Here is a 25,005-nt window from a genome sequence, read left to right on the forward strand (position 1 = left end):
GTTATTCCACGTTAAACCACACGCTCTCGAAACGGTCAGGTTTTCAAATTTGACGAAAGTTCGTAATTATATTGTTTTTGACCCGAGAGAGTTCTTGAAGTTCAGGGTCAAAAGCTTCGAAAACTTTCCTCGTGATCAAATGTATTTTTCTATTGGTACAAATATTCAGACAGATTTTTTATCATGACTTATACAACCCGAAATTCTCAAAAAGGAATACTAGCTTCTTCCTCCTTTATTTTTCAATAGAAACTGAAATTTTACGATTCAGAGATGATGGAGTGTACGTGAAAAAAACGTGAAACCCTAAAATATGCACCACAGCATTCGCTCGCTGCCACGCTAGTTGTGAATATTAAAACGAGAAAAATAAACCTGTGTTGCTTTACTATTTATATAATTTAATCATTTATTATTTTAAATCTTATACAGCAACTGTAAACGTGCGAGGTTTCTTTAGTTGACGTTTATATGTTCAGTTTCAATATTCTGCTACCATGAATGTGCTACTCGATTCATGAAGATTTATGAGTAATTTGACAGATTTATTGTATTGCTACAAGAGTATTCCCTCCTTAGTGTAGTACACAATATTTTTTCGTTTGCTGAGATTAGTTTACTAAAACTCGAAGGGAAGTTGCGTATAAAAATTTATTTTTGAAGGACCTTCAACGATTTACTTTTACGATTTATTATACAATTTATTTTTGAAGAACCTTCAACAATTTACTTGTACAATTTATTGTACAACACATTAATTTTGAAGGAGTTATAACGAAAAACTGCCACACAAAACCTTTGGAAGAGTGCTGTGCGATTAGAAAAATGAACGATTTTTTCGTGGTTTCATTCAACAATTAACATCCATAAATGTATTCGACTTTCAATGAGTTCAATGTAAAAGTGCAAAAATGCATGAGAAGTTTCTTCTGCCGAGCATCGTACGACGGCTACACCCATTTTTTTTCAAAACGATCCGCGGCACGCTGCCATGTCAGACCATTTTGCTTTTCTGGCACGATCAGAAAATAAAATAACTGCCAACACTTCGTATTTCGGTTCGGGGCTGAAAAAAAGAAATCGAGGCGCGACGTCCAATTTTCGGACGTAAGATTGAGATGGAAATTTCGCACCTTTTGTATCCCTGCATACTTTTCGGGACTTTGCTTACCTGATCGTAAGCAGGGTGTTTTTCTGCAATATCCTGGAGGGAAATTTCATTAGCCACAAAATGAGCTCCATTCAGACCTTGTGAACAGATCCGGAGATACGAGCATTTTAAGATCACCGCGCGCGATTGTTCTACCGTTTTTTATTTAAAATTTTAGATCTTCTATAACTCCAAAAGTAAGGACACTAAAATTCGAAAAAATTAGAGGAATTCCATTGACGCAAAGACGATATATTCTCAAACTTTTGTGGAATTTGAAGATATCAAAATAAATTTTCCCCCTCAAGTGTGGGTTTGGCGTGTAATATGACGATTTTTTTTTTGTTATGAACCACTATAACGGATCTACGATTATAAATTTTGGAAGTCTGATCTTGGATTCGTTATCGGTGACCCAAAATCGTCGCTTACTAATCTCTACTACAATCGGAATATTTTTAGATTTTTTCAGACCATATTGGACCCCCGTTTTGGATATTACAATCTGACTTCAGATTCATAATCAGCTACCCATTTATCCATTATCGAGTTATCATTATTATTATCTGATTCTTTGGAACGTTCTTATTTGAATAATTGAAAAAGTACCGAACCGATCAACGTCAAAATCTAACTCGTTCTAAGTTTGAAAAAGCCGCGTCGTTTGAGACCAACGTCAATTATGTAATAAGTAATTCGTTCTCGAGATATCGTCGGATAAAAAAATTGATCACACAAATTCATACCCACAAACACAAAAACACACAAACCTGCGTCCGAAAATGGTCAGGGGTGATTCTCCAGGCCTCGAAACTCAACTTTTCATCTCCGGGGTGATTGCAACAAGTTCCTTTTTCCTCTGTTCTCAGAGCAACGGGAAGTAAAAAAAACGCCTGAAACATGCTGCGTCGTACCAAGAATATCATCGTCAGTCAGTACCAGAGTTGTCTAATATCGGAGCGACTGACTCGATATGAGGCGGACGCCGGCTTGCGTTGCTACCCTGCAAGCACTCGACTCTTCAGCTACGCTCCCTGGCTGACGCTACGTTTACTCACACCCTGTAGCTTCGACCAATCGAATGCGCAGTAGCCGTGTGTGCGTGCCCGACTTGTAGCGTAGCTGCGCAGCGGCGAAGTGCAAGCTCTGTAAGCTGGACTTTACTGCCGCCACGGCCACACGACGAACTTCGGAGTCGAGCCGCGGAACTTGCGCACACACGACGGAGAGGACGATCACTTCGGCTGGCTACGATGTCGATGCCGTTCCCGGATTCGGCCCGAATTTCCATAAGTTTCTAAGGATGAAAATGCTCGTACCGAAGGAATCGAAGACGGTAAATAATAATTTTCATTATCAAGATATCACTGACGATAAGTCGAACAACTATGTTCACGTGAGGCTTCTTATACGATAATTTTTTCTTTGTAAATTTCTTCTCGTCTATTTCGTGATATAAATTAAGAAAATGCAGATCTTGCCGACGTGAAAAGATAAATTTCCGAAATCGGATATGGAAGGTAACTAATATTTTCAGTCATGTGTTTTCAAAGCGAATGTGTCGAGAGTTTAAATTTCAGGTCGGTGAAACTTGGGTAAATAATATTCGGAAAGATTAGAAATAACGAAACGCCGACATTCCTGTAACTAATGTAATACATTTTTTTTAAATTTCCTTACAACGCTTTTCCAACTGACAAAAACCAGAAGTTTCTTTGCTTGTTTCTTTGGCTGTGTGGGAAATTCTGATATTTTCTTTTATGCGTTTAAATGAGACACCTGATGAATTGATTGCAATGGAATGAAACCTTTCGTAATTGCTAAGGAATCACTCTACTTTTGTGGTTAACGTTGATTTCTGACACTGCTTTTTATTTTACGTTGATCCTTAGCTTACTGACTAGAGATGAAACCTGCTGTTTGTTTTCTATTTTTATTTATAACCGGAGGGTTTTCATATCAACTGAAACCGAGAACTTACCGTAATCCCAGGAACAGTCCTTGGTCAATTTTGAAATAACCACTAACAAATTATAAAATCCAAATACTTTTCAATTTAGTTGCATTTTCAAAATGTTATTGAAATTTCGTCAGAAATCGTAATGAAAGTTACTAACGGTATTTCCCAAAGAATACGAGTTGTATCTATCGATCATATTCCATGACGTTTGGTTCCGAGTAGCAGGTACGCGTGATAAAATAACTGACACTAACATTTAGAGTACTAAATTGTCCTGCGAAAGAGATTTAACGGTTTTTTGAAAAAATAGATTATTCAGGTTTAGGTTGTGTCGAAGGCCATTCACAGTCACCCATTGATATTAGAAGTGACACGTACATATCTATTAGACTGTTACTTGAAATTTTATTATATATCAAATTCCACACTCGTCGAAAATTTCCCGCTTCATGAATTTGTAACACCATATACTATTCCAGGTGTTTCAGAAGTCGTTTTTTTACTCGAAGCGCCGTTTGACAGTAATAGTTTTGATCATTTTGATAAATTTTTTGAATCAGTGAAACGAAGCGTATCTCATGTATTCGTTTCTCGTCGCATATGATTTTGAGAATTTGAGATCAAGGCATCAAAAGAGTACCTACACTTACCTGAAAAATTTCCAAGACGACCCATAAATGTTCAAGAAGTATACACCACGAATACAATATTTTCGAGGATTTCTTCTTCAGTAATGCCTTTGCGCATTCCACTACCGAATATCAACTTGATCACAGAAATAGATAGAGAGAAATATCGGAAACCGTCGATACGTAATACGGGGAAATTAATTTCACGACACGGCATTTCAGTCACAAAATAATTATTCTGCATTTCATGATATTCACAAGTCAATGCATTGTCATCATTGTTCGAAAACTTAGTTTGCTTTTTCATCATGAAATACGGGACAAAGCATAAGTTTGATCAAATTCAATACGGACACTACTTGTAACTTATCTTCTGTCCTTCGGACCTTACGGTATGAATCCTAAAAGGATGTAATCAAGTCTGACTAGCAGTATGGAATGTTATCTCCTTGCGGAGACGGCACTCGCGTTCACTGTTGTAGTACTTTCTGCATCAGTGGTGATAGTGGTGACAGTGGTAGTTGACTGGTCGTAATCATTCCATCTGAGGATACGAAAAAGGACATCAAAATTCGGGGGTGTAATCTTAGATTCATTCAAAGTGAATTAGCATGGGGAAAAGTGTTGAACCGATTTTTCTCAAATCTCCCAAGATTTTTTTTACAATAAACAGAGTCTGGAAAATGGTAATGCCATGTAGCTTATAGTCTTGATTAACAAATCTGTATAGGTTTTTAAATAGTAAACTGCCTTAAAGTTGATTCTATGCTCGGAATTATCACACGTTTTTACACGGGAAATACATCCGGTTCAACGTTTTTTCCGACGACAGGAAGTGCTAAAAATTCGAAGTCAAAGGTCCAATTTGAAAAAGTGATTAAGTGATTAACTTGTTTCTCAAAAACAATAAGGACTAGAGACCGAAGAATTGGAGTATTTTTATATCCCGATGCACACTACGATAAATCCAAATTTTTACCATATCGAACATTTTACCAGAAAAAGCTGGCTGGAAATTCGTGGATCAACTTATACATAATACATTCAGTCTCAGTGTGTCAAGACAGCGACTTCTAGGGTTAATCACTATTTCAAGGTTACTCAAAAATAGTAAATCTCATATTCGAGGCGAATTATATACGACAACTACGGTATACGTGGTTCGAAGCTCATTTCGGTTCGAGGTATAACAGTTTTCTCCTAGACCTACCGCACATGTGATAGAACGATACGCGAATAGAATATAAGGTTTTACTCACTCTATAGCCGTCTGACAAGCTCCTGCTGTCAAATTTTCCGCTTCCTGAGCATTACCCAATTCTTGAATATCTATAATATCCTCATACGGCGACTCACTGGCCAGCGATGTACTAACCTGGACAGAAAAAGATTCATCATATTAATATAGAACCAACGGTGATCCCGTTTTTTCAGGCGTCAACTGATATTTGACGTGCATGGCACTGGCAGCTAATGCAGGAATTTTGAAAGAAACTGTTGGATGAAGAAAATGAAACTGGAATATGAAATCGGACAATTATTTTACTGGATAAATCCCCATTTTTTATGTGACTGATTTTTTGAAACGCATGCGAATGATTACTTTTCAAGAATTGGCGAAGTATTTGAGATAGGTGTGACGGGGCTTTCTCATCGAAAGCTCAAGAAGCACTCACTGTCAGCAGTGACGCATGATCAATTATTTTATCATCGTGATTTTCAGATCTCTAAATGGTAGATGAAATTGTAGTCAGTGCCGATTTGTATCTATATCGATAAGGCATGACGTGCAACAAATACCAGCGGCAGTCAATAGCTAATCCGCAAGTGTGTATCGTATAATAAGAAGTCTTTGATAGCTTCGATGTAAAGCTCTTGTGCGGGTACACAGAGATTACAAATATTCGTAAATAAAATTCCGTAACTCACTTCTTCAATAGCTTTGAAAACTCTGATAAGATTCCGGCCAGCTAAATTTTCCAGATCCTCGTTAGTCCAGGATGGCTCATCGTCCAGATTGTTATAGAGACGATCAAACAGGTCTGGATACTTGGAAACGTCCTCTAATCCGGTTGGCATGCTGGGAAGAATTTCAGTATTCAAATTGAAATTAACTTTTATAACCATTTCACCAAATTGTACAAATACTAATTTAATTACCTGCTGACTCCGTCGTAATCCGCTCCAATACCAACGTGCGTGGCACCAATCCGATTTCGAATATAATTTATGTGATCTGTAACGTACGAAATAAGATGAACTCGAACAAATTGACGGTTGTGTACGATTTGTGAAGGCAGCTGCTTACCAACAACATCGTCAATAGTTGCGTTTCTACTGTCGTTGCAATTTACAAATCCGCTATAAAAGTTGACCATCACGATTCCATCGTTTTCTTTCTAAAAATGTGCAGAATTTTTCAGAAAAAACATTACCACTCCTAAACCATTTACTGTTTGATCAATGCTAATCCATGCAAACTGATATCGTAATCACATCATATCCAAATAGTTATTAAAGTTGAGTGTAACTCACCACTAAATCTAAAACGTCATCGGGCACATTTCTGTAATGATCGCAAAGCGCGTAGGCTGATGAATGGGAAAATATGACCGGTGCTTTTGTGATCGCCAAAACTTCCCTCATCACGTTGTGAGAAACATGTGACAAATCGACCATCATACCAAGACGATTCATTTCCCAGACGATTGTCTGTCGATTAAAACTCCTGTGAGTGCTTTCTTATATACCGCGAGGATTCTGTGAAGGTGAACGATGCGAACGACGCTGTACCGGCAGATAGGCAACCACGGTTACATCTGGTTTTCGTTAGGATGGTACCCATGAGACCGTGCACGACATAAGCCACAAGTCCGTCTAATTTAGCGCTAATCTAGCAGATGTGGACTTCGCAAACATAGCTTGGAACAGCTTCAAGAAGAATGATGGATTTCCTGCGCTCTGTGTTGCTTTCCTGAGACACTTTTACTGGACTCTGATCAATATTTCCTATACGTCAAAGTTTCAAAACCTTTTTTCTGTTTTTCCTTGTTAAAGAAGCTGGTTTATTTGGATCCACCGCCATGAAATTATCTACGATATATTGATGACTAGCTCTTGCTCATCGCCAATTTCCACTATAGGAAATAAAAATTCACGTCCAGCACTGAAAAACTATTTTCACCCTTCCACCATGTGGATATAAAATTCAATGTATACCATAAACAACTTTTGTTAAAATTTCTAAACCTGATTTTCTAAACACTATCCGAGGTCGTTTCATGTGAGAAAGTCAGTTGTGTTACACTTGTCGTTAGCCAATAGAAATCGACCCCCTGCTCCGATAATGGATAGGGAAGTGAAATAAATTTCCCACCTTATTTGCGTCTTTTCAATGACTTCAATTCCGATGTAAATGTCCAAATGTTCTATAGAAATATTATTACGCCAACTCTAACTTCTGTTTGCAAAGTTCGGACCGGCTACTTAGACGGACTTGTGGCTTACACCGTATATGGTCTCATAATTACCGTCCTGAAAGAAATCAGATGTCACTTCAGTTGTTTATCTGCCGACACAGCGTCGTTCGCATCGTCTGCTTTCACACGATCCTCCCGGTATATTGTCTGGCTTGTAAGCCCCTAATCAATTGATTCAATTGTTTCAAGAGCATATCTCTTCTTTTGATATCATGATTTACGACGCTGAGTCTTCATTAGATTAATACTGCTAATCCTCGAGATTGTACGATAATGTAGGAGAGCAGGAGTGAGTCAATAATCAAATAATTTTATATTCCGTTACTCTCGGTAGAACGTGATTTTCCTAATCGGGAAGCCCATCGGAAAGTAACCAACCGGCGTAAAATGAATATGGTTTTCTCATCAATTACCGGGTACCAACTGTAAGTCAGAAGTCAATATCGATTGAATTGAATTCGTTTGAAGATATGGAACACTGCTAGCGTGGATATTTCGAAAAGGTCTTTAGCCATACTATTGGTTATGTGTGTCTAAACTTTTTTGGCAGTTAAAAGGAAGAAGTGGAAGATGTCATTAAGCATTCGGTCTCTGATACGATTCATTTGATTTTGCCACGTCAAGTCAACGCTCTTTATAAAATGAATCTTTTGCTTGGCTGTACTGATCAAATCCCATTTCATGTACCTGACCAAACTCCGTTAAATTGTAGACAGGTGATCCAGTTGCTGGCGAAGCGTCAGCCCTAGAAATTGAATAAAAAAGTTATCTGGGAACTGCTATTCAGAATGGGTCGATCAACAATCGGATTCCAGGATGGCTTGCTAAAGTTGTAAACCATGTGAAAAATTTCTATTAACATTCTTGGTGTGGAGGGTGGTGAACACGAATCAAACAACATTTCCGCTATTCAAAAAAAAAAAAAAATGACTAACCAAATTCGAACAAACACTACAAGTCTAAAATTACAACAATTTGAGGAAAGTTTCAGCAATTAATATATCTAATGAATCTCGGTTGTTGTCCCTCAAGCTTATTTGGTTCACTATGTAAGAAAGAGTGAGTAAAATGATTCCAAAAAATATCACGATCGGACCAAAAACACTAAAGCGTCGTCATATCAGATTTTCTGATTACAAAACCTTTATCTCAAATTGTTGATATCTTTTGTGATTCGAATAAGGCCAGATTCATTTATGTTCGATTGTAGATATGTTTTCAATATATTCGTATATTCAGTGGAATTGGCATAAAGAATATCTTTGTACAGTTTCGTCAATTTTCGTAGTCAGACGGCACGGTTCGTACATTATTTAACGAATGACCTTACCATGGCGTGTTGCAGCTGTGAGTCAAAGTGAGGTAACGAGCACCGAGCTCGTAGTAAAGTCTCAAAATTGCCAAGCTAGAATCCATCGAATGTCCACCTTCAACGCCGATAAGTGACGCGATCTTTCCACTACTCCATGTTGTCTCGATGTCAGCAGCGGTGGTCACCAATGTCAGGTTCTCAGGGTAATTGTTGATCAGTCGTTTGATCACATCGATCTGTCGGAGCGTCAATTGAACCGAATCTTTATACTGCGAAGAGCAGCTCGTGTAAGCCACCCAGAACTGAAACAATCAGTCGAAATATACACCTGTTCTCAATCCAACAAGTTATATACAGACAAGAGTTACACTATGCGATAGTAGATGTTGCAAAGTCCCCAAAATCCGTAGCTTTATATGAACCGTTTCCTCTCGGCACGCTTTTACAATTTCTGGGACAAGTCGAACATGATTTTTTTTTCACACACAGTGCTATAATGCAGAATTGTGGCTGATCAAAGTTGGAAAAAATCTTATATCTTTAAACCGAACGTAGTACCGTAGTATCAGCAGCTTAAATTCCGAGCGAGTCGAGGAGGACTTGAGTGGCAGACGGAAAAAGTTATAAAATGGGTAATGTCATTCACGCGTTGAATCGACAAGCTGAGGTTTAAACTCTCACAATTAATTAATTGGACTACACTTTGACAAGATTTTCTACAGTCTTTCTTGCTCCCTTTGCGAATGTGGATATATTATTGAGAACCTCGAGATGGCTATAGACGTACAATGTAGATGGTTGCCAACCCATCCCTTCATCGATCTTTACAAGCTAATCCGACTCCATCAGCAATCGCTAGAAGTGAGGGTATCAAGTGCCTGTGGTTTCTGATAGCGCGGGCGCGTATGCTAGCGGAGTCATTTCGTTATTTGATAAAATCATGAAATCTTTTCAATTTTAAAGCTTCGTGTTTCGATGGATTAACATTGTATCGAATTTCAGGTTTTTCAAATTACTTACACGAATTGATTTCCATGATATAAAGTGGTGGATTTTTCGACACTAAACAGATACAATTGTAAAGTAAACTCAACTACACCAAACTAATGCGGTGGTGCTGATTATTCTGCAGTTTTTCATTGCATAGAGTACTTGTGGATCAATTTTCAGCATCTTCGACACGTTTTAATGACACCCATTTTTTTATGTCTTTCGAAGCGTACTGACATTAGATGTCTCCGTACCTGACTTTCTGACTGTAGTACATAAATTTATACTATAAATATAATCTACTATTAAAATTCTGCTCTATGAAAATTTTTGCAGTTTTTGGTCAGGTGCTTGTCCACTGTAAAGAATCGAGCTTACTTAAAATTAGATACCTTAAGTGACTTACCTGACCCCCAACTTTTCCAGTTTGTAGTCGAGGTAAATCCGTGAAGCAAGACGAGCATGCGGTCGTTCCCCAAACGGAATCATTTTCCAAATTGGCGGAAAAATTGAACTCCGACAATTTATTGTTCAATAAAGCGTACAAATTGTACGGCAAATCATTATGCCTGCGTTTCAAAATATCAATTATGATTAACTGAAACGGCCATCACACTGAACATTTATATAGCGTAGTAATACGGCAATGGTTCCGGCATTAAAGTAGTTTCGGCCAGCGTTTTAGGGTAAAATTTTTTACACGACTGACATTTGAATACGTTATGATATAAACTGAGTAATTTCTAGACGTCACTGTTTTCAAGAAATACGTCGATCAATTTTACTAATTTGTCAAATTAGAACCTTGTCTTGGAATTATCAGCTCTCTTCTAAGCGTTGGTTGGTTTTCTACTTTATCATTGAGGGATAACCGGGAGAACGAACAGAAGGGTTTGATTAACGCTGATTGTGAGTATAATTGATAAAATACGTGTTTGGTGTTTAATACTCGTCGAAAATGGTGACAAAGTATGTGGTTTAGAGAGTGGAGAAAAAGTTTGCTGTTCATGAAGACGATGCAAAGTGACTTGGAATGATCAGAGTGAAGCGTTAGTGATCGCAGAAGTGAAATAAAAAGGCTTACGGACAAGTGGGACGGAAAATGAGTTGTAGGTGTGATGTGAAAATCAGTACGTAACTCGATCTACTCTAAAACTTTAAAGATCCACTCCAAAATGTGTACTTTCTTGCTCATGAAAATCAAAACAATCAATTTTTTGATCCGTTATTTGTATATTACCGATAAAATTATGATCTCATATTTATGCCACTTAAAAATCTTTTGCATATACACTAAAATATTTATTTCTTGGCATAAAAAAACAAACAACCTATTGTACAATTTTTTTTTTTTTCACAAAGTTCCGAAACTACGACCTCTAACGTATTTACACTAATTCAATTGAGAACTCCTTTTCATACCACTCCTAAATTCGAAATGTATATTTTTTTAATCAATAAAATTGAAACAATTTACCGTTTGGGCCTCCATATGTACATTGCGTATGACTGAAAACGTGAAAGAAATGTGTTTCAAAATGCATTTCATATTTGGAAAGATTAGACTCTCTTATAAAATAAATACAGTCGGTCTCATTATTTCCCGACGACAAAAAGCGCTAAAATTTCGAAGATGAAGATTCAATTTGAGAAAGTAATAAAATTGATCAACGTTTTTCTCGTGGGTGGGGTGAGGTCTAAAAAAGCTGAAGATTGAAGGAATTGTACTTTTAGTGTACACCGAAACATGTCCAAATTTCAGCCAGTTTGAAATTTTTCGTGAAAAAAGTTGGCCGAAAGTTGGTGGATCAGCCGAAATACGTTATCGTCATTCAAAAGACCAATTCACCCGTCGATTAGTGGCGCCGTTGTCAATGCCTGACTTCCTGAGTACGTGTCCGACGTGGCGGAAGAATTAGAAAGTCCCACGGATAATCCAATGATCAGGATGAGAATAGCGACGATTGCCGCTCCGCCGACGTACAGCGTTTTCCCTGAAACGAAGATGAAAATACACGGGTCATAAAAACGAACAAAACATCCAATTTTAATTGAAAATACCCTGCAAATTGAAGGTTGCGTGATTTTGCAAAAAATTCGTGAAAAAAAACTGTTTGATAAAGAATTTTGAAGCCTCAAACCTCAGCTTCAAGATAATTTTTACTGATTTGATCTACGTCAGTTCAAAATTGAATATCTCGGTAAAAATTGATTGTTAAACCAATTTGAAACAAAGGTTATTAAGGGATCTTTCTAATCTTCAAGATCATGAGCCACCCAAGTCACGATTATCACGTGAGATTCTTACTGAAACTAGTGAAACTTCTTTGAGTTGATGATTTTCGAGGGTACTCTTTGACGTAGTCTCAGCAGTGCCAAAGGAATTTGATTGGTTGTTTAGGTGTGCGATGCAGAAGACGAATATTTAATTAGGTTCAAAACCTTTCATCAGAGACCCTTGAACGATGATTTGTTCGTCTATTATATTCTTCGAAAAAATGCGGATTCATGCGAATCAATCCCATTTGCCTAATCTCAATTGATTCCAATCTACATGAAGCAACTCCACGCTTATGTTTCAAGTTTCTTAATTCTCCTTTTCGGAGTTCTTTACATAAACCTTCCTCAAAGTTGTGCAGTTTTGAAATTGCAGGTCCTTACATCCGGAAATGGGTGATTCGTCAATTTTTGCGACTGGTGTAAGATTAGAATTATGCTAGATCAGACGATTCCTTCATCATTACAAGGATGTCACTTGATTTCTAATGCATGGCACTATTTTTTCTAACATATTTTAGTTCGCATGTTTTTTCCGATATCCTACAAGCTTATTAACGTAACTTATGGCCGTGAATTTCTCTGTTTTTTATTTATTTCCAGCTATTGTACCGATTTACTTTTGGTTACTGTAAAATTGTCCTTATACGCTTGCGCGAGTTCCTTTTAGTGATAATCGATTGCCGCCAGAATGTATTTTTCACGTAGTTTCAGTGGCTTTGTACCTACTACATTAGTCCGGTTCCGTCGAAAGGTTATTAATTTTATTACGTACCTACTGCATTCAACGGACCAATGACTGTTGTAGACGCAGACCCCCGGGCTATGATTTCATAGCGTGCCACACTTTAGTACAGCCCATAAACAATTGCACGTATAAAGTTTTTTAGTGACAATAATTTTTACCTCATTTTTTATCATCCCAAGTTCAAACGATGATGCCTAAGTATTTACTAACAATAAGTAGTACCTAAGTAATAGCCTGAATTTTTTTGCTAACGTCTAACGCTATAACATTTTTATCTAGCCACTTTGTTTATCAATTCCAGCAAGTTTCAAAACTACATTGCACCACAATTTAGTAGTAGGTATGTATGGTAGTAAAACAGTATTATCCGGGAATGATATTGAATCGCACTCTTTGGTATTTCACTTTATGATGTCAACAATAGAAATGATAAAGAGAAACGGTTGTGGTATCGCACTTTGTAGGACGCCCGTTTCAACTTTCATGACATCATTCAGTTTGACAAGTGTTTTACACCTTCTAGATAATTTCTAATAAAGTTCAATGTCAACCTTGTGCGTACAATAAACAATAATAATACGATGAGCGCATGAGCAATTTTTTCCTTATCCTGGCAATTGACTAAACAAGCCCGAGCCACCGTCTGAAAAATATAAAATATTGAAGAAAAACTTCTTTTTTACGCGCGTGTACTTTCACTTGTTACTGTTGAAAGAGTAATTTCGGCGCCAAAATCTTACCTTTCGCACTGCTAAATTAAACATTCTTGAAAAGTATAATTTGCGAACGGGTTTTTAAAAAAGTTGCAGTGTTTCGGTCTGCGGCGGAAGGATAAATAACTTTTCTACTATAAAAATTTTACCGGAGATACAGTGCCTTTAATACTTTTGAGATCCAAAAATGCGTAGATTACTTTGCTTCGTTTTTTTTTTATTTATAAAAAATGTTCTTAACTTGTTTTATCGTCGACTGGAAAGCAGTTTTTATTTCCTAAAAAATCATGACTGACTTACTTTTTGTTAGGGTTTTCATGGGCTTAGTAGATGCTTATTTATGTATGAAATTTCCTAAAAATGGAGGCAAACAGTACCCAACATCAGTAGCAAATAATAGCACGTAGCGAAAGTGTCTCAGTTTTGTTAATAAAATTTTCAGGCTATGAAAATCAAACTCTCAAAAATTCATATTTTTAATACTTATGAGGCTCGTATTTTATTGAAGACTGTCCTATGTGTTTCAGTTTTTTGAAAACCAGATTTTGCTGTTATCAAAAAAATATCTCAACAAAAACGATAAAACATACTTTTCTGCCGGGAAACAACCACTGCCGTATATTTCGAACCTCTGGCTGTATGTTGTAAGCTCTATGAGCAATAAAAAACACGCCGCACCGCTAACAATAGAATAATATAGAAGCCCCGATTTTCATTACGAACCGAATCGCTGCTTCCTATTTATTGTTATTATTATTACCATTGTCGTTGTCGTTTTAATGACATATTCTTGTAGCTATTACTTTTTTCAAGAAAATCCCTTGAAACGTAAAAACTATGCACATGAAATAAAAAGCGGATGAACTGATTCATATCTATAGGTACAATGGAGGTTCCTTGCTACATGGCCGAGTCTCTGTGATTCCAAGCACTTCAAACTAAAAATTCTTGAGTCGGATATAGCTTAAAGTTTCATTAAATAGCACGGTACAGCACCATTCATGGATATCATGGACGCAATGGATCTGAAACCGTATGAGCATGAACGCGTCGATTTATTCGATTACTGATCTCACTATCATTTACTAACTGCAAGAATACACAATAGTTGTGTGACAGTTGGAGCTTCAGCTTACGAATGTCATTCAAATATCACTAACATTTCATTACGTATTTCCAATCGATGACGACAAAGAATTGTGTGTATTTATTATTTATTTCTCTAACCAGTAATCTGTGACTCACTTTTTGGGTTAACGAATCTCTCCATCTTCAGCGTAACGAGGGAACAAAGTTTTGCGGAACATTTAAGATGAAACTTAGTTGAGTAATAGAACAGAAAATATTGAGGACTGTCTGCTAACGTCTGTGACGTGGCATTTCCGATTCATAGTTCACCTACCGTTCCGTGAACAACCGAGGCCTCAAGGCGTATTTAACGAAGTTACGGCATGTACTGTACTATTTAATGTTATTAAAGTAATGATAACTCACGCGGATTCTACTGGCTTATGATCTCTCCGTGTAGCCAAACAATTACCAAGCAGTATTGTCCGCAGACAATACAGTTCATATACAGTCCGTGTAACAGAGGTTTATTTTTGTTAAGGATATCTAGTACTCCTACCTTTACCGACCGAGCAAACTCACCCCTCTTGTCTTCCTATATTAAATGCACAAATGAACGAAAAGTGTTCGAATTTCGACGGTGCATCGCTCTTTTGTAACGGAATTCAGGAAGGTTACTCATCTCGAAAACTGTAAAAAAATGTGCGGTTTTTTGACACAAGTTACTATTCGCACGTTTCAAAAGTCAAAAAGTCCATAGTTGAGATACTTTGTGAGCCATCGTAAGACCGTTTTCATACAATACTGAGGTCCCTAGACGAGAACTAGGAATTGCAATAATTTCGCAAACTAAAGATACTCTCATGATCGGCTGGACGCACGGCTGAGCGTTTCTTGATTGGCTTGGTCCCCGCAGCACGAAGTAGCGCTTGCGGTCAGTGGGGCCTGCTGCAGCTCGCCCAAAAGCGTAGTTATTCATTAGGCCCAAGATCAGTGGCGTTACGAAAATCATCGAATACGACTACCGGATTTTTTGACCCGTGGTAAAGCCGAATGAATAACTGCGCTTGGCCACTTCGTGCTTGCGGCGACAACGCAAACCAAGGAAAGCTCGGCCGTGCGCTCAGTTGATCTTGATAACATCTTTTATTTACGAATTTATTGCAATTCCTAGTTCTTGTCTTGCGACCTCAATATTGCACGAAAACAGTCTCACAATGGATCATTTTACTTCTCATTTTTTCCGGAGTTGTGCAAAGTAGATATCTCAGTTATTCGCTTTTTGACCTCTGAAATTTGGGAAATGTGGGAATAGTAACGAGTGTCAAAAAACTTCACATTTTGTCGAAGGTTTTTGGGACAAGTAACATTTCCTGAGTCCCGCTACGAAAGAGCGATGCATCGACGAAATTGTTGATTCTCAAGTACTGCAGTAATTCAGATTTTTGGAGCTTACGTCGAAGAAAATTATTTTTTGGAAATCATCAATCAAAAAGTTACGAATATTTAAGCCCGTGAACGACTTTCGCACATTTTCGCTTCGATTCCCACTTACGAAAAAATTCAAGACGATAATAGATCTTATAAAACAAATTACCTAGGTTCTTAATGCCTTGGCAAAAAATGCTTGTATTTTTTCAGATTTTTTGACAGAATTACAGCAAGCCGAAAAGTGTCAGCTTGCAGGCGGATTAACAAAATTCAACTGTATACATGAACCATCACAAAAGATAATGATTTGAGTTCTCGGTGAATATTCACAAATTTTATGGTGGAGAACGATGAATTTAAGACTCAAACGGAAGAGAAATTCCGAGTTTTTTAGTTTTTTCCAAAGTGACTTGAATTTTTCATATCAATAATTTTGACAGTCAGTTGAAACGTTGTTTCTCGTGGCCAGTTCTTCAAGTCTCGCAAACGATATTTTCCGATTCTCTCCCTTCCAACGGACATCGCTAGCATTGTTCCAATCATTTCAGAGTAACTCCAAAGAGACTTACAGATAGCTATGTCCTATCTATTTTCAGGCCTGTAAGCACAGTTCGATGTCCCCTGCATTGAAAACAACAATTAATAAACGAATTGGTTTTGGATCATTCTTACGTATGTAGAGACACTTAGATCGATCCTGACCCCTTCGATATCCCTAGTAATTTTGCGACTCACGGTTCCGGATGAGCACCGTTGGCACTACTGGCATCCCGCCTCGGGCTTTTTCCACTCTTTTTTCCGTTTGCCGCTCGATCTGAGGCGCAAAGCCGGCACTGTCAACGGTGCTCATTCGGAACCGTGAGTCGCAAAGTTACTAAGGATATTGAAGGGGTCAGGATGAATCTAAGTGTCTGTACATGTATCAAGTCAGAGGCTACAAGGGTTTAACAAAGTTCGCTACATGTCAGTATTCCACGAAGTGCATTTGACTGTCGTTATTAACGTTGTCGCAGCTGACGATGAGTTCGCTAATTGGACTTCGAGTATTGCTCATTCTGTCGCTCCTCGTGATACGGCTGTTTGCGAGATTGTTGTTTCCAAATAGACGTATTCCTTTACAATATCTTTTTAAGAGTGCGCAAATAAAAGCGAGGGGGTATTTATTACTATGGCCATGTTCACCTTTATCAAAAATCATGATTATTGTTTTTCTTAGATTCGTTACTAGTTTGTTTACATTACTGTATCGGGGGCGGAGTCCGCTGGAATATCCAGATCATTAGCATATACTAGCCTTTATATTCCAATTCAATGCGTTACTGAGACTCTCCTTGCTCCCCTGAACCTCCGAAAATCCTTAGGAATTTTAATAAGCGCAAAAATTAACGATCTTAACCCCTTTAGCAGTCAGGGAAAATGAGATTTTCGTGCCACTTTTGTGTTGGAAAACAATGTCATAGATTTATCCTATAATTCAGCGATCTCAAAAATGATGATTTACCAAATTACAGTCAAATCGATGCAGTAAAAACATTTTTTTTTTTTTTTTATTTCAATACCAACATATGTGTCACGATACAAAAGTTGCACGACTTTTTTCTGCCCATATGTGTGTCACTGACAGTCAAGGCGTTAAAATTTCTCTTTAAATCACGGTTTTCGTAAATTTTACCCGATAAGAAATTCAATTACTTTTCTTTACTGCGTTATTTCATTTCGAACATACGGCTTTAAGTATTTTTATAATTGTTGAACCTAGACCAGTGTTTGATAGTTTTTTCTTGTGCATTATTGAATAGTAGGTTTATATAAAAAAATCCAATTTAGTAGACACGTATTGAAGATATTGATAATCAGTAGAAATATATTGCCGTTGAATGCTTCACTAAGCCGTATTAGAGACTTATTTCGATAACCTCATTTGCGGTATTTATTACCCTAATACGTCATTGATCGTACTTGGGAGATAAACTTATGATATCTAGTAAACAATATAAAAAAAAATACGTGTGATTCTAGTTGACTGTATTAATCGGACAGAGACGATGTAAAGGGTTATCGACAGCAATGTCTGAAAGCTTGCAAAGTTTTTCAAGAATTTTTATAGCAGACAATATTCACTGATTATTCCTAAGCAATCCAAGTCACAATTTCGTTTTTCCTTACATTTTGATATCACATAGTAGATATACTATCAATAAGATGCGAGTAATAGACCTAAAGATTAATATCAAGTTCACGATCAAGTCCACCTTCTCAAGTCCGCCCTCTTTTGCATTCCAACATCTTCCATGAAAACTTAATTCTTGCAAGTTATTCAAGAGTTCGGGTATTCTTAGGACACCTTGTTTACGGGGAGAGGACTATGTCCCAACAGTTCGATGCATTTTCAATGGGATTGAAAAAGACTCCGGTGTAATTTGCGACGTCAAAGATAAAAGAAAAACGTCGACATGTTTCCTTCACGTTCGTATAACTTTCCTGAGATTTTGTCTCACAAAGGTCTTTATGTGTTTGAAAATATCACATATCGATGCGAAAGGTGAGGCGACGATACAGAAAGGTATGCACTTGCTAAATTACGACAGGGGTAAAGTTATTAATTCGACGTTAACTGTCACAACGAAAAAGAAAAGTTGCCCGGCAAAGCTCCTGAAAAATCGGAAGACTCGCATCGAGTTATAGGCGACACTTTCATCATCTACCTCTCATCGATACCGTCATTTATACACATGTTGCACAAATTATACTGAGCAAATCCGTTCAAACCTCGGATAATCAGCTTCGAACGTGTAATTTAAATACCAGTACGTCACGTTCGTACACGTCTGCCACAGCATGAATCGCGTAGCGTGTCATTTGGTGACAATAGTCAAATGTACTTATAAATCACGTAGAGAAATCGGAGATGTTTCCGTTTCTTACATCGGCTCACGCTCTCGACCAACATCCCAGCGTAAACACGATGTGGGTATACGATATGATGTATCTACGAAATGTGTTTTAAAAAAATCGATCAGAATCGTCACGTAATAATTCAAATTATCGTACACTTTTGGTATACCAATTATTTAAAAAGAAATTTGCATCGATGCACATTCAAATGCTTAGTATTACCGAAGCAAATTTGACAATGATCGTAAAGCATATTCCTCTGCGACTTGGGGTTTGTATCGTTCAATCTTCCAAATAATACAAATTATACGCAAATTAATTCTTCGTCGTGAGTTAAATTACGTGGCTTTGTGCCAAAACGATCAGAATGTAATGCAGCATTTTCGGTATCTTTTTTTTCTAGATGTTACAATTAACGAGTTCTGTGACGACTTTTGACAATTATTGCTCTTGCATTTTTTTCCCCAACAGTCTAGAAGACCACATATTATATTCGGAAGTCGGTGGATATTCAAAGAAGTTGTGTCGTATCTCTATCGAATAATGCATTTTTTCCCGAAATTTTAGTGAAATCGATTTGTCCGCTTGTTTGAAATTCAGGACGCACGTAACTGGATGTAATTTAAGTTCCAACAGTCCCGTGACTCATTTTTATCGAATACTTGACGTATAATTACTAAAATTTCGTCCGAATCGGTCGTGATATTCCTGTATAATTCATGATGCGCAAAATGATTAGTATCGAGTTTAAAAATTCGCCGATCTGTAACCCGAAACGGTTGAAGCTTGAAAATTTTTTATCTCGTCGCCCGCCAAACACTTGGTATTCATGTAAATTTCATTCGAACGGATTAAGCCGTTTTCCTCCAATTCCGGAAACAAAATTTTTCGGTAAAACCATTGTTTATATTTTTATTACGACCTTTACTTAAATTCGAATTCACAATTGCCACGTGATGTAATTTATAACGCGATGGCACTACTGTAGTATTTTTCAGAAATTTTCAAAATTTCACAGTGTAACAATACGTTGAAATAAAAATCTAATAAATATATATGCATACGTATACATTGCGTTACAAAAAACTCCTCACAAATGTTATTATAAGTACGCTGAAAAATACTCAGGGATTTTGAAACGAAGAATCGGTAGACACTCCGATTAACCATCAGAATTAGAATTTTTCAAGTTATTTAGGTTCTTTTTTTAAACAAAATTACGGTATTTAGCGAAAAAATAATATTTCGAATTGTATCGACACAACGGTACTTCGGTGCATCGAACGTAAAAATTTTCCGTCACCGAACGACCCTACGATGCATCGAAAGTGCACCAATCCTGCACCTGATAGATCTCGAAACCGTAAAAACAGCAATATCCTAGTTTCAACAAGGCATATACATTCACTTTTAGACAAACGGGCAACTCGCTTTACGTGCACGCATGGCCAGACGTACGAGACTTGTGACTCTTTGTTGCCACTGCAAACATATTTTGTCGGCGCTGGCTCGTCTATGCTTATCAGTCTCTTGAAAAAATAGATACTCACGCGTTGTGTGAAAAAGTCCCAACACGTTTACGTACTCGGGCATTACGACTTGGGCACTGAACTGCTGGAAATCGACACAGATCACTAGTCGTACTTGACGACTGACAAGAAGAGAAATACCTGATATCCAGACTGGCGGAGTACCATTTTCTTATCAACATCAGCAGCTCGATAAGATAAAATTTTCACTATTTTACTCGTGTTCTGTTATGCACGAGAGATGGGGCTCCGTTCTGCTTATCATTTAGGCGTTCGTTCGTACATCTGCCGCGATATTCCAATAGTTACTCACCGACTTGAATGAATAAATAAAACATAAGCTCGCTGTTGTCTCAGCTGTACTGAAATTGTTGCTCGGCATTACCTTGTTCGGTAATGTATGTCGGATTCTACAATTCTACAAAGAAGAGAAACGCCATTGCCGGTTAAGAATGGTCGAACGGCACCCGACAGAAATTTTTCTCGAAATTAATCTGAAGTTCCCTCGTAATGAGAAACTAATCCATGCCAAGTATTTAATCCCATCCGCAAATATAGTTAGAGTACTCAAGACAAGAGATTTCTTAATTTTCATTATTTATCTTCTTCTCAAAGCGAACGAGTTCGATGAAACTATTGCATCACGTTAAGAGCTCAAACGTCAAGAGAAAACATATTTTTTGTCCAAAATGGATCGGTTCGAAGAAAATGAGGTCAATTTTTTTGTGTCACATGTTTTCTGAAAAAAGTCTTGTGAGTGTACTAATGGAATACAATGGAAACTAGCATTCGAAAATCGAGAATTAAAAAATGTAACTCGGACTGTAAAATCTAAGAGTTCAAAACAATTTTTTTACTATTTAGTTTTGAGCTCTCAATGCAGCATAATTTTTTTTACTCAATTTAAAAAAAAAAAAAAAAAAACAAGACCGCGTGCCTATCGAACTATATTTGTTCAGTAGTCTAAAAGACTTGTATGAGTATGAAAATATAGAAAATCTCTTTGCCTAGATGTAATTTAAATGAAGATAAAAATAAGGAGGTACGATGTTTTTTGTCCAAATTCTGTGTCCAATATTTTTCGATAAAATCGAGGTAAACGTGTAGGGTAATACTTGTATTGAAAAATGAGTTTGATTTATTTTCATTGACAGTTTAATTCAGACTTCAGACAAGTATAATGAGATAAAAGTAGAGCATAACGAACGAATTGAGTGACCTCCTCCCCACTTTTGGCTTAAATTACGTAAGAATCATGTATCGGGTTCACAGAATGATAATCTTTCGTTTAAAAGGAGAAATTTATTTCTACCAGCGAAAAGATGAGTAACAGGTCTGTGAAATATAACTTTTGATTTTCTTTCAAGTAATAATTTTTCAGGTATTTTTTTTTTTTTTTAGGTATTTCGGTATGTCGAATTACAATATAGCGCAAGTTTTTTTATAGCACATCCAGATTTATTTTTATCCATTTTTGGACTATTTTTATAGAAGAAAAAAAAAATGAAATGAATGTAAAACTGAATGCTTGGGTATAAAATGAACGGCATTAGGTCCAAACAAGACTTAAAAGATTAGATAAACAAAACAGACTTGTGATATCTTTTTCTACTTTCTTCAAAACTCCTGTTCAATCATTTTCTTTCGTAATGACGATTCGGTTCATCTCGTCGTTAAAAGTTATACGTCGCTGGCCTGTGTTATTCATATCACAATATAAAAAAATGTAGCATGAAAAAATTACCCAGCAATATGGAACAATTGTTATGTATTACAAATATTCCTGACCCTGATTTGTCACATTAGCGCAATAACTCAGACTATGCAATTTAGTGCTTTTTGTGCTATTAAGAAAATGTCAGAGCCTTAATTCGTGACGTTAGCTGCTTGTTGCGAGACGCCTTGACGAAATCTTAGAAGCCAAGCTGTCTTTATATTCTGCGGGTGATATGACAATAAAATTCCATTTCACAGTTGAATTCGACGGAAGTCTGTATCCCCGGAATAGAATGACAATATTTTGGATGCTCTACATATTTCTAATCACTATCTATTGATACCATTATCGAATCCACTAAAAATAATTGCGTGCACTTTACGAAATTACCCATTTTAATTGGCGATAGCTGAGTCAGCGCTGTTGACAGTTGAATCCTTCGAAACGTCTCCCCAAAAACTATGACATTCTCCGTCGTCTGCTTCGCTCGAGACCTTTGAGATTTTTGCAGCTTGGTGGGGCAGATTTTGAAGACTCATCATCCACGTCATTCGAACCGAGTGACGAAATTACTTCACGTTTTTGCCGAAGCTATACGACGCTGCATACTATGATGTAAGTGTAAGGAATTCCACACTCTGAAATGTAGGCTGAATGATGTCGAATGCGATCTGCTGGATTTCCGATACGGCATTCATACGGTTGGGGTACGCGATTGGTTCTCAGAGATTTCTGTGCAAGAGCACACCTTATATTTTTTACACCATGCGACTTCGCATCGCATCTTAAAAACCAAAATACTCGCCTACTAAAAAAAGAAAATATTTTTTTTTAACAGAACTACTCCTAATATCTATCGAACTCTTGCGCTAGCAAACCACAGCACTATTAGCCTGCATTAACTGAGTGCGCTAATCGTAATCATTGGACCAACGAGAAGAAGGAAGTTTCGCATCATTAAATGCATGTGCCAGTCGTTATTTCGGTGACGAGGCGCTAACAACTAATTGCGTTAACCGCGACACCGCGAAGAAAACAAAATAAGGAAAACAAGTGATATTACTCGAAGACACTAATTGCGGACAAGTATTTTTTCTTCGCTCGGTATTGTTAAAGAGCACTGATTTCCCCGCAGGTCGCAATCGTTCTTTCTTTGTGCACTCACTTGTGAAGCGTCGACGTATGGAATTGAGTTACAGCTAGACTTACCGGTACAAGTTGAAAGTTCTCCAACGCACCATTGTAAATCACTATTTAATTTGCTGGGAAATATTGCAACGGTCTTCGGTAGCAACGCTTCAGCCGCAACACCAAACAAATTTATTTTCGTTACGTTTTTGTGTAGGTATAGCAGTTGCGGAAAATAGTTTTGAGTTTAAAAATCCTGGCTGAAATGAATTGTAAGATAATGCATCGAGATGATCATAGTTTCTGAATTCGTACACGAATTAAAATGCATAGATCAACGCATTTTATTATCAACAATTTACATCAAAAGATAACATGTTCAAAAGTAACTGTATATAGTTTGTGTATTATTACTTGTCACTTCAATAAAAATTATCCACCTATCTACATGATACATAGTAACATACATAACTGGAAGCCCTAGCTACTAGGTTGACATGGACGACGTGTTCGGGTCAGTGAGAGGAATCGATGCCCTTTTTGTAAAAGAGCTATCTGCTCCAGGTTGCGGCTGCTGCCAAGGATAACATGAGGACGCCAATCTCTAATAAAGAGTTCGGACGGGATCCACTTGATTCTGTAAAACGAACATTTCACTCGCATTTATGTGTGATCTAAGATATTCATGTATTTTTATTGTGATTGCTACACAGGGTAGGAGTATTACAATAATAACGTCAACAGGGTGGCCACTGGTCCGGGAATTGTGGAAAACCTGTAAATGTCATGGGATTCTGAATTTCTGGAATAGTCAGGGAAATGTCAGGGACTTTTGCGGAAAATCAGGGAATCGTTTACTATATTGTTTTTTCATAGAAATACGTTCCACAATTTTTCTAACCCTTAGACGAATTAGAAGGAATACAAATTTTTTTCACTATCGTGGGGAAGGTTCTCTTCAAACTTTGAATATTCCCAAACATTACCTTACAAACGATTGTGCGTATCGGCTAGATGGGACAGTGTAATTTACACAACTTATCCGAATTGGTTAGGGAAAATTAGAAGACTTTGACCTGGAAAACCTGGAGAAGTCAGGGAATTTCGTGATGGAGATTTAGTGTCTACTCTGGTTAGGTGAAACGAAAGCATTCTTATGTTGCTTGTCAAACTTATTTTTATATAATATTTATCAAAAATATGGTAAATTGAAATAAATATTTGTTTCTTTCGTACTGTGCAGATATCAGACAATTGCAAATGCACGGATACCTCTGTTCAGAAAAATCTCTTCATAATAAGATTATCGTACCCTTATCAAGTTTGGTTATCACCTGCAACGATACCAGGCATCATTGAAAGGCCACCACTAAACGTGTGTATTACATATGTAATTGATAAGCGTACACTTTATTAATATGAAGCTCGGCTGGAATGGAATTAGTACCAAGTAATTCGACCAGGTGAAGAAATATTCTGTGGCGGCCATTCGCTCTCACACTCGCACTGGTAACAATTTCATGTGGCAACTATACGGCAGCTTCACGGTCGAACCCCTTTTAGGTTTGTGGCTACCATGTGAGCGACTGATAATTTCATCTTGGCATGTACTCGGTAAAGACTGCAAACATATGTGGCATCTAGGTAGTAGCAGGTTGTGGAAGCTTCATTGATTATTATAGTTTGTCTTGGGTCTGACATAGTGACTAACAAGGAAGGTATCCCCAGTAGATCTCTCCGATTTCATTTCCTTTCTAATATGTTATAGTAGACTAAAAACTAAGCGACTCGTATTTTTTTCAATACGCCATTAAACACTTTGAGAGATTGAAACCAACCTCCAAAGTAAGGCGTGTCCGAGGGACGATTTGACAATTTCAACCACAGGAACATGACATTTTTCAACCAATCCAACTGCAAAAGTCTTCTCGTAACGAGAAATGGAAAATACAATTTTATCAATTTAAAAAAAAAAAAAA

General features: G+C 37.3%; 2 protein-coding genes across 5 annotated transcripts in view; both read right to left on the bottom strand.

Annotated features, from left to right (window-relative positions):
- Nucleotides 1–3,955: 3,955 nt before the first annotated feature.
- Nucleotides 3,956–22,398, bottom strand: LOC124180180 (dipeptidase 1-like). 3 transcript variants are annotated; one of them, XM_046565339.1, is made up of 11 exons: nucleotides 22,289–22,398; nucleotides 11,370–11,514; nucleotides 9,927–10,089; nucleotides 8,549–8,832; nucleotides 7,906–7,963; nucleotides 6,275–6,451; nucleotides 6,048–6,138; nucleotides 5,900–5,975; nucleotides 5,669–5,819; nucleotides 4,999–5,114; nucleotides 3,956–4,283 (listed from the first exon to the last, which is right to left on the bottom strand). In XM_046565339.1, exons 1-11 carry the CDS (start codon nucleotides 22,290–22,292, stop codon nucleotides 4,181–4,183), a joined length of 1,368 nt encoding a protein of 455 aa, XP_046421295.1. In that variant the 5' UTR covers nucleotides 22,293–22,398; the 3' UTR covers nucleotides 3,956–4,180. The 3 variants fall into 3 exon arrangements, with proteins under 3 accessions (XP_046421295.1, XP_046421293.1, XP_046421294.1); XM_046565337.1 differs by lacking the exon at nucleotides 22,289–22,398 and adding an exon at nucleotides 20,203–20,441; XM_046565338.1 differs by lacking the exon at nucleotides 22,289–22,398 and adding an exon at nucleotides 14,504–14,739.
- A 948-nt stretch (nucleotides 22,399–23,346) lies between these two features.
- Nucleotides 23,347–25,005, bottom strand: part of LOC124180185 (basal cell adhesion molecule-like) — a 31,697-nt gene continuing 30,038 nt past the window's right edge. For both annotated transcript variants that reach the window (XM_046565352.1, XM_046565353.1), the window contains exon 6: nucleotides 23,347–23,663. In XM_046565352.1, the coding sequence (XP_046421308.1) occupies nucleotides 23,578–23,663 (86 nt within the window). In that variant the 3' untranslated portion in view covers nucleotides 23,347–23,577. The remainder of the gene's footprint in view (nucleotides 23,664–25,005) is intronic.

This window comes from Neodiprion fabricii, chromosome 4 (genome assembly GCF_021155785.1).
Source record: "Neodiprion fabricii isolate iyNeoFabr1 chromosome 4, iyNeoFabr1.1, whole genome shotgun sequence".
NCBI lineage: Eukaryota > Metazoa > Arthropoda > Insecta > Hymenoptera > Diprionidae > Neodiprion > Neodiprion fabricii.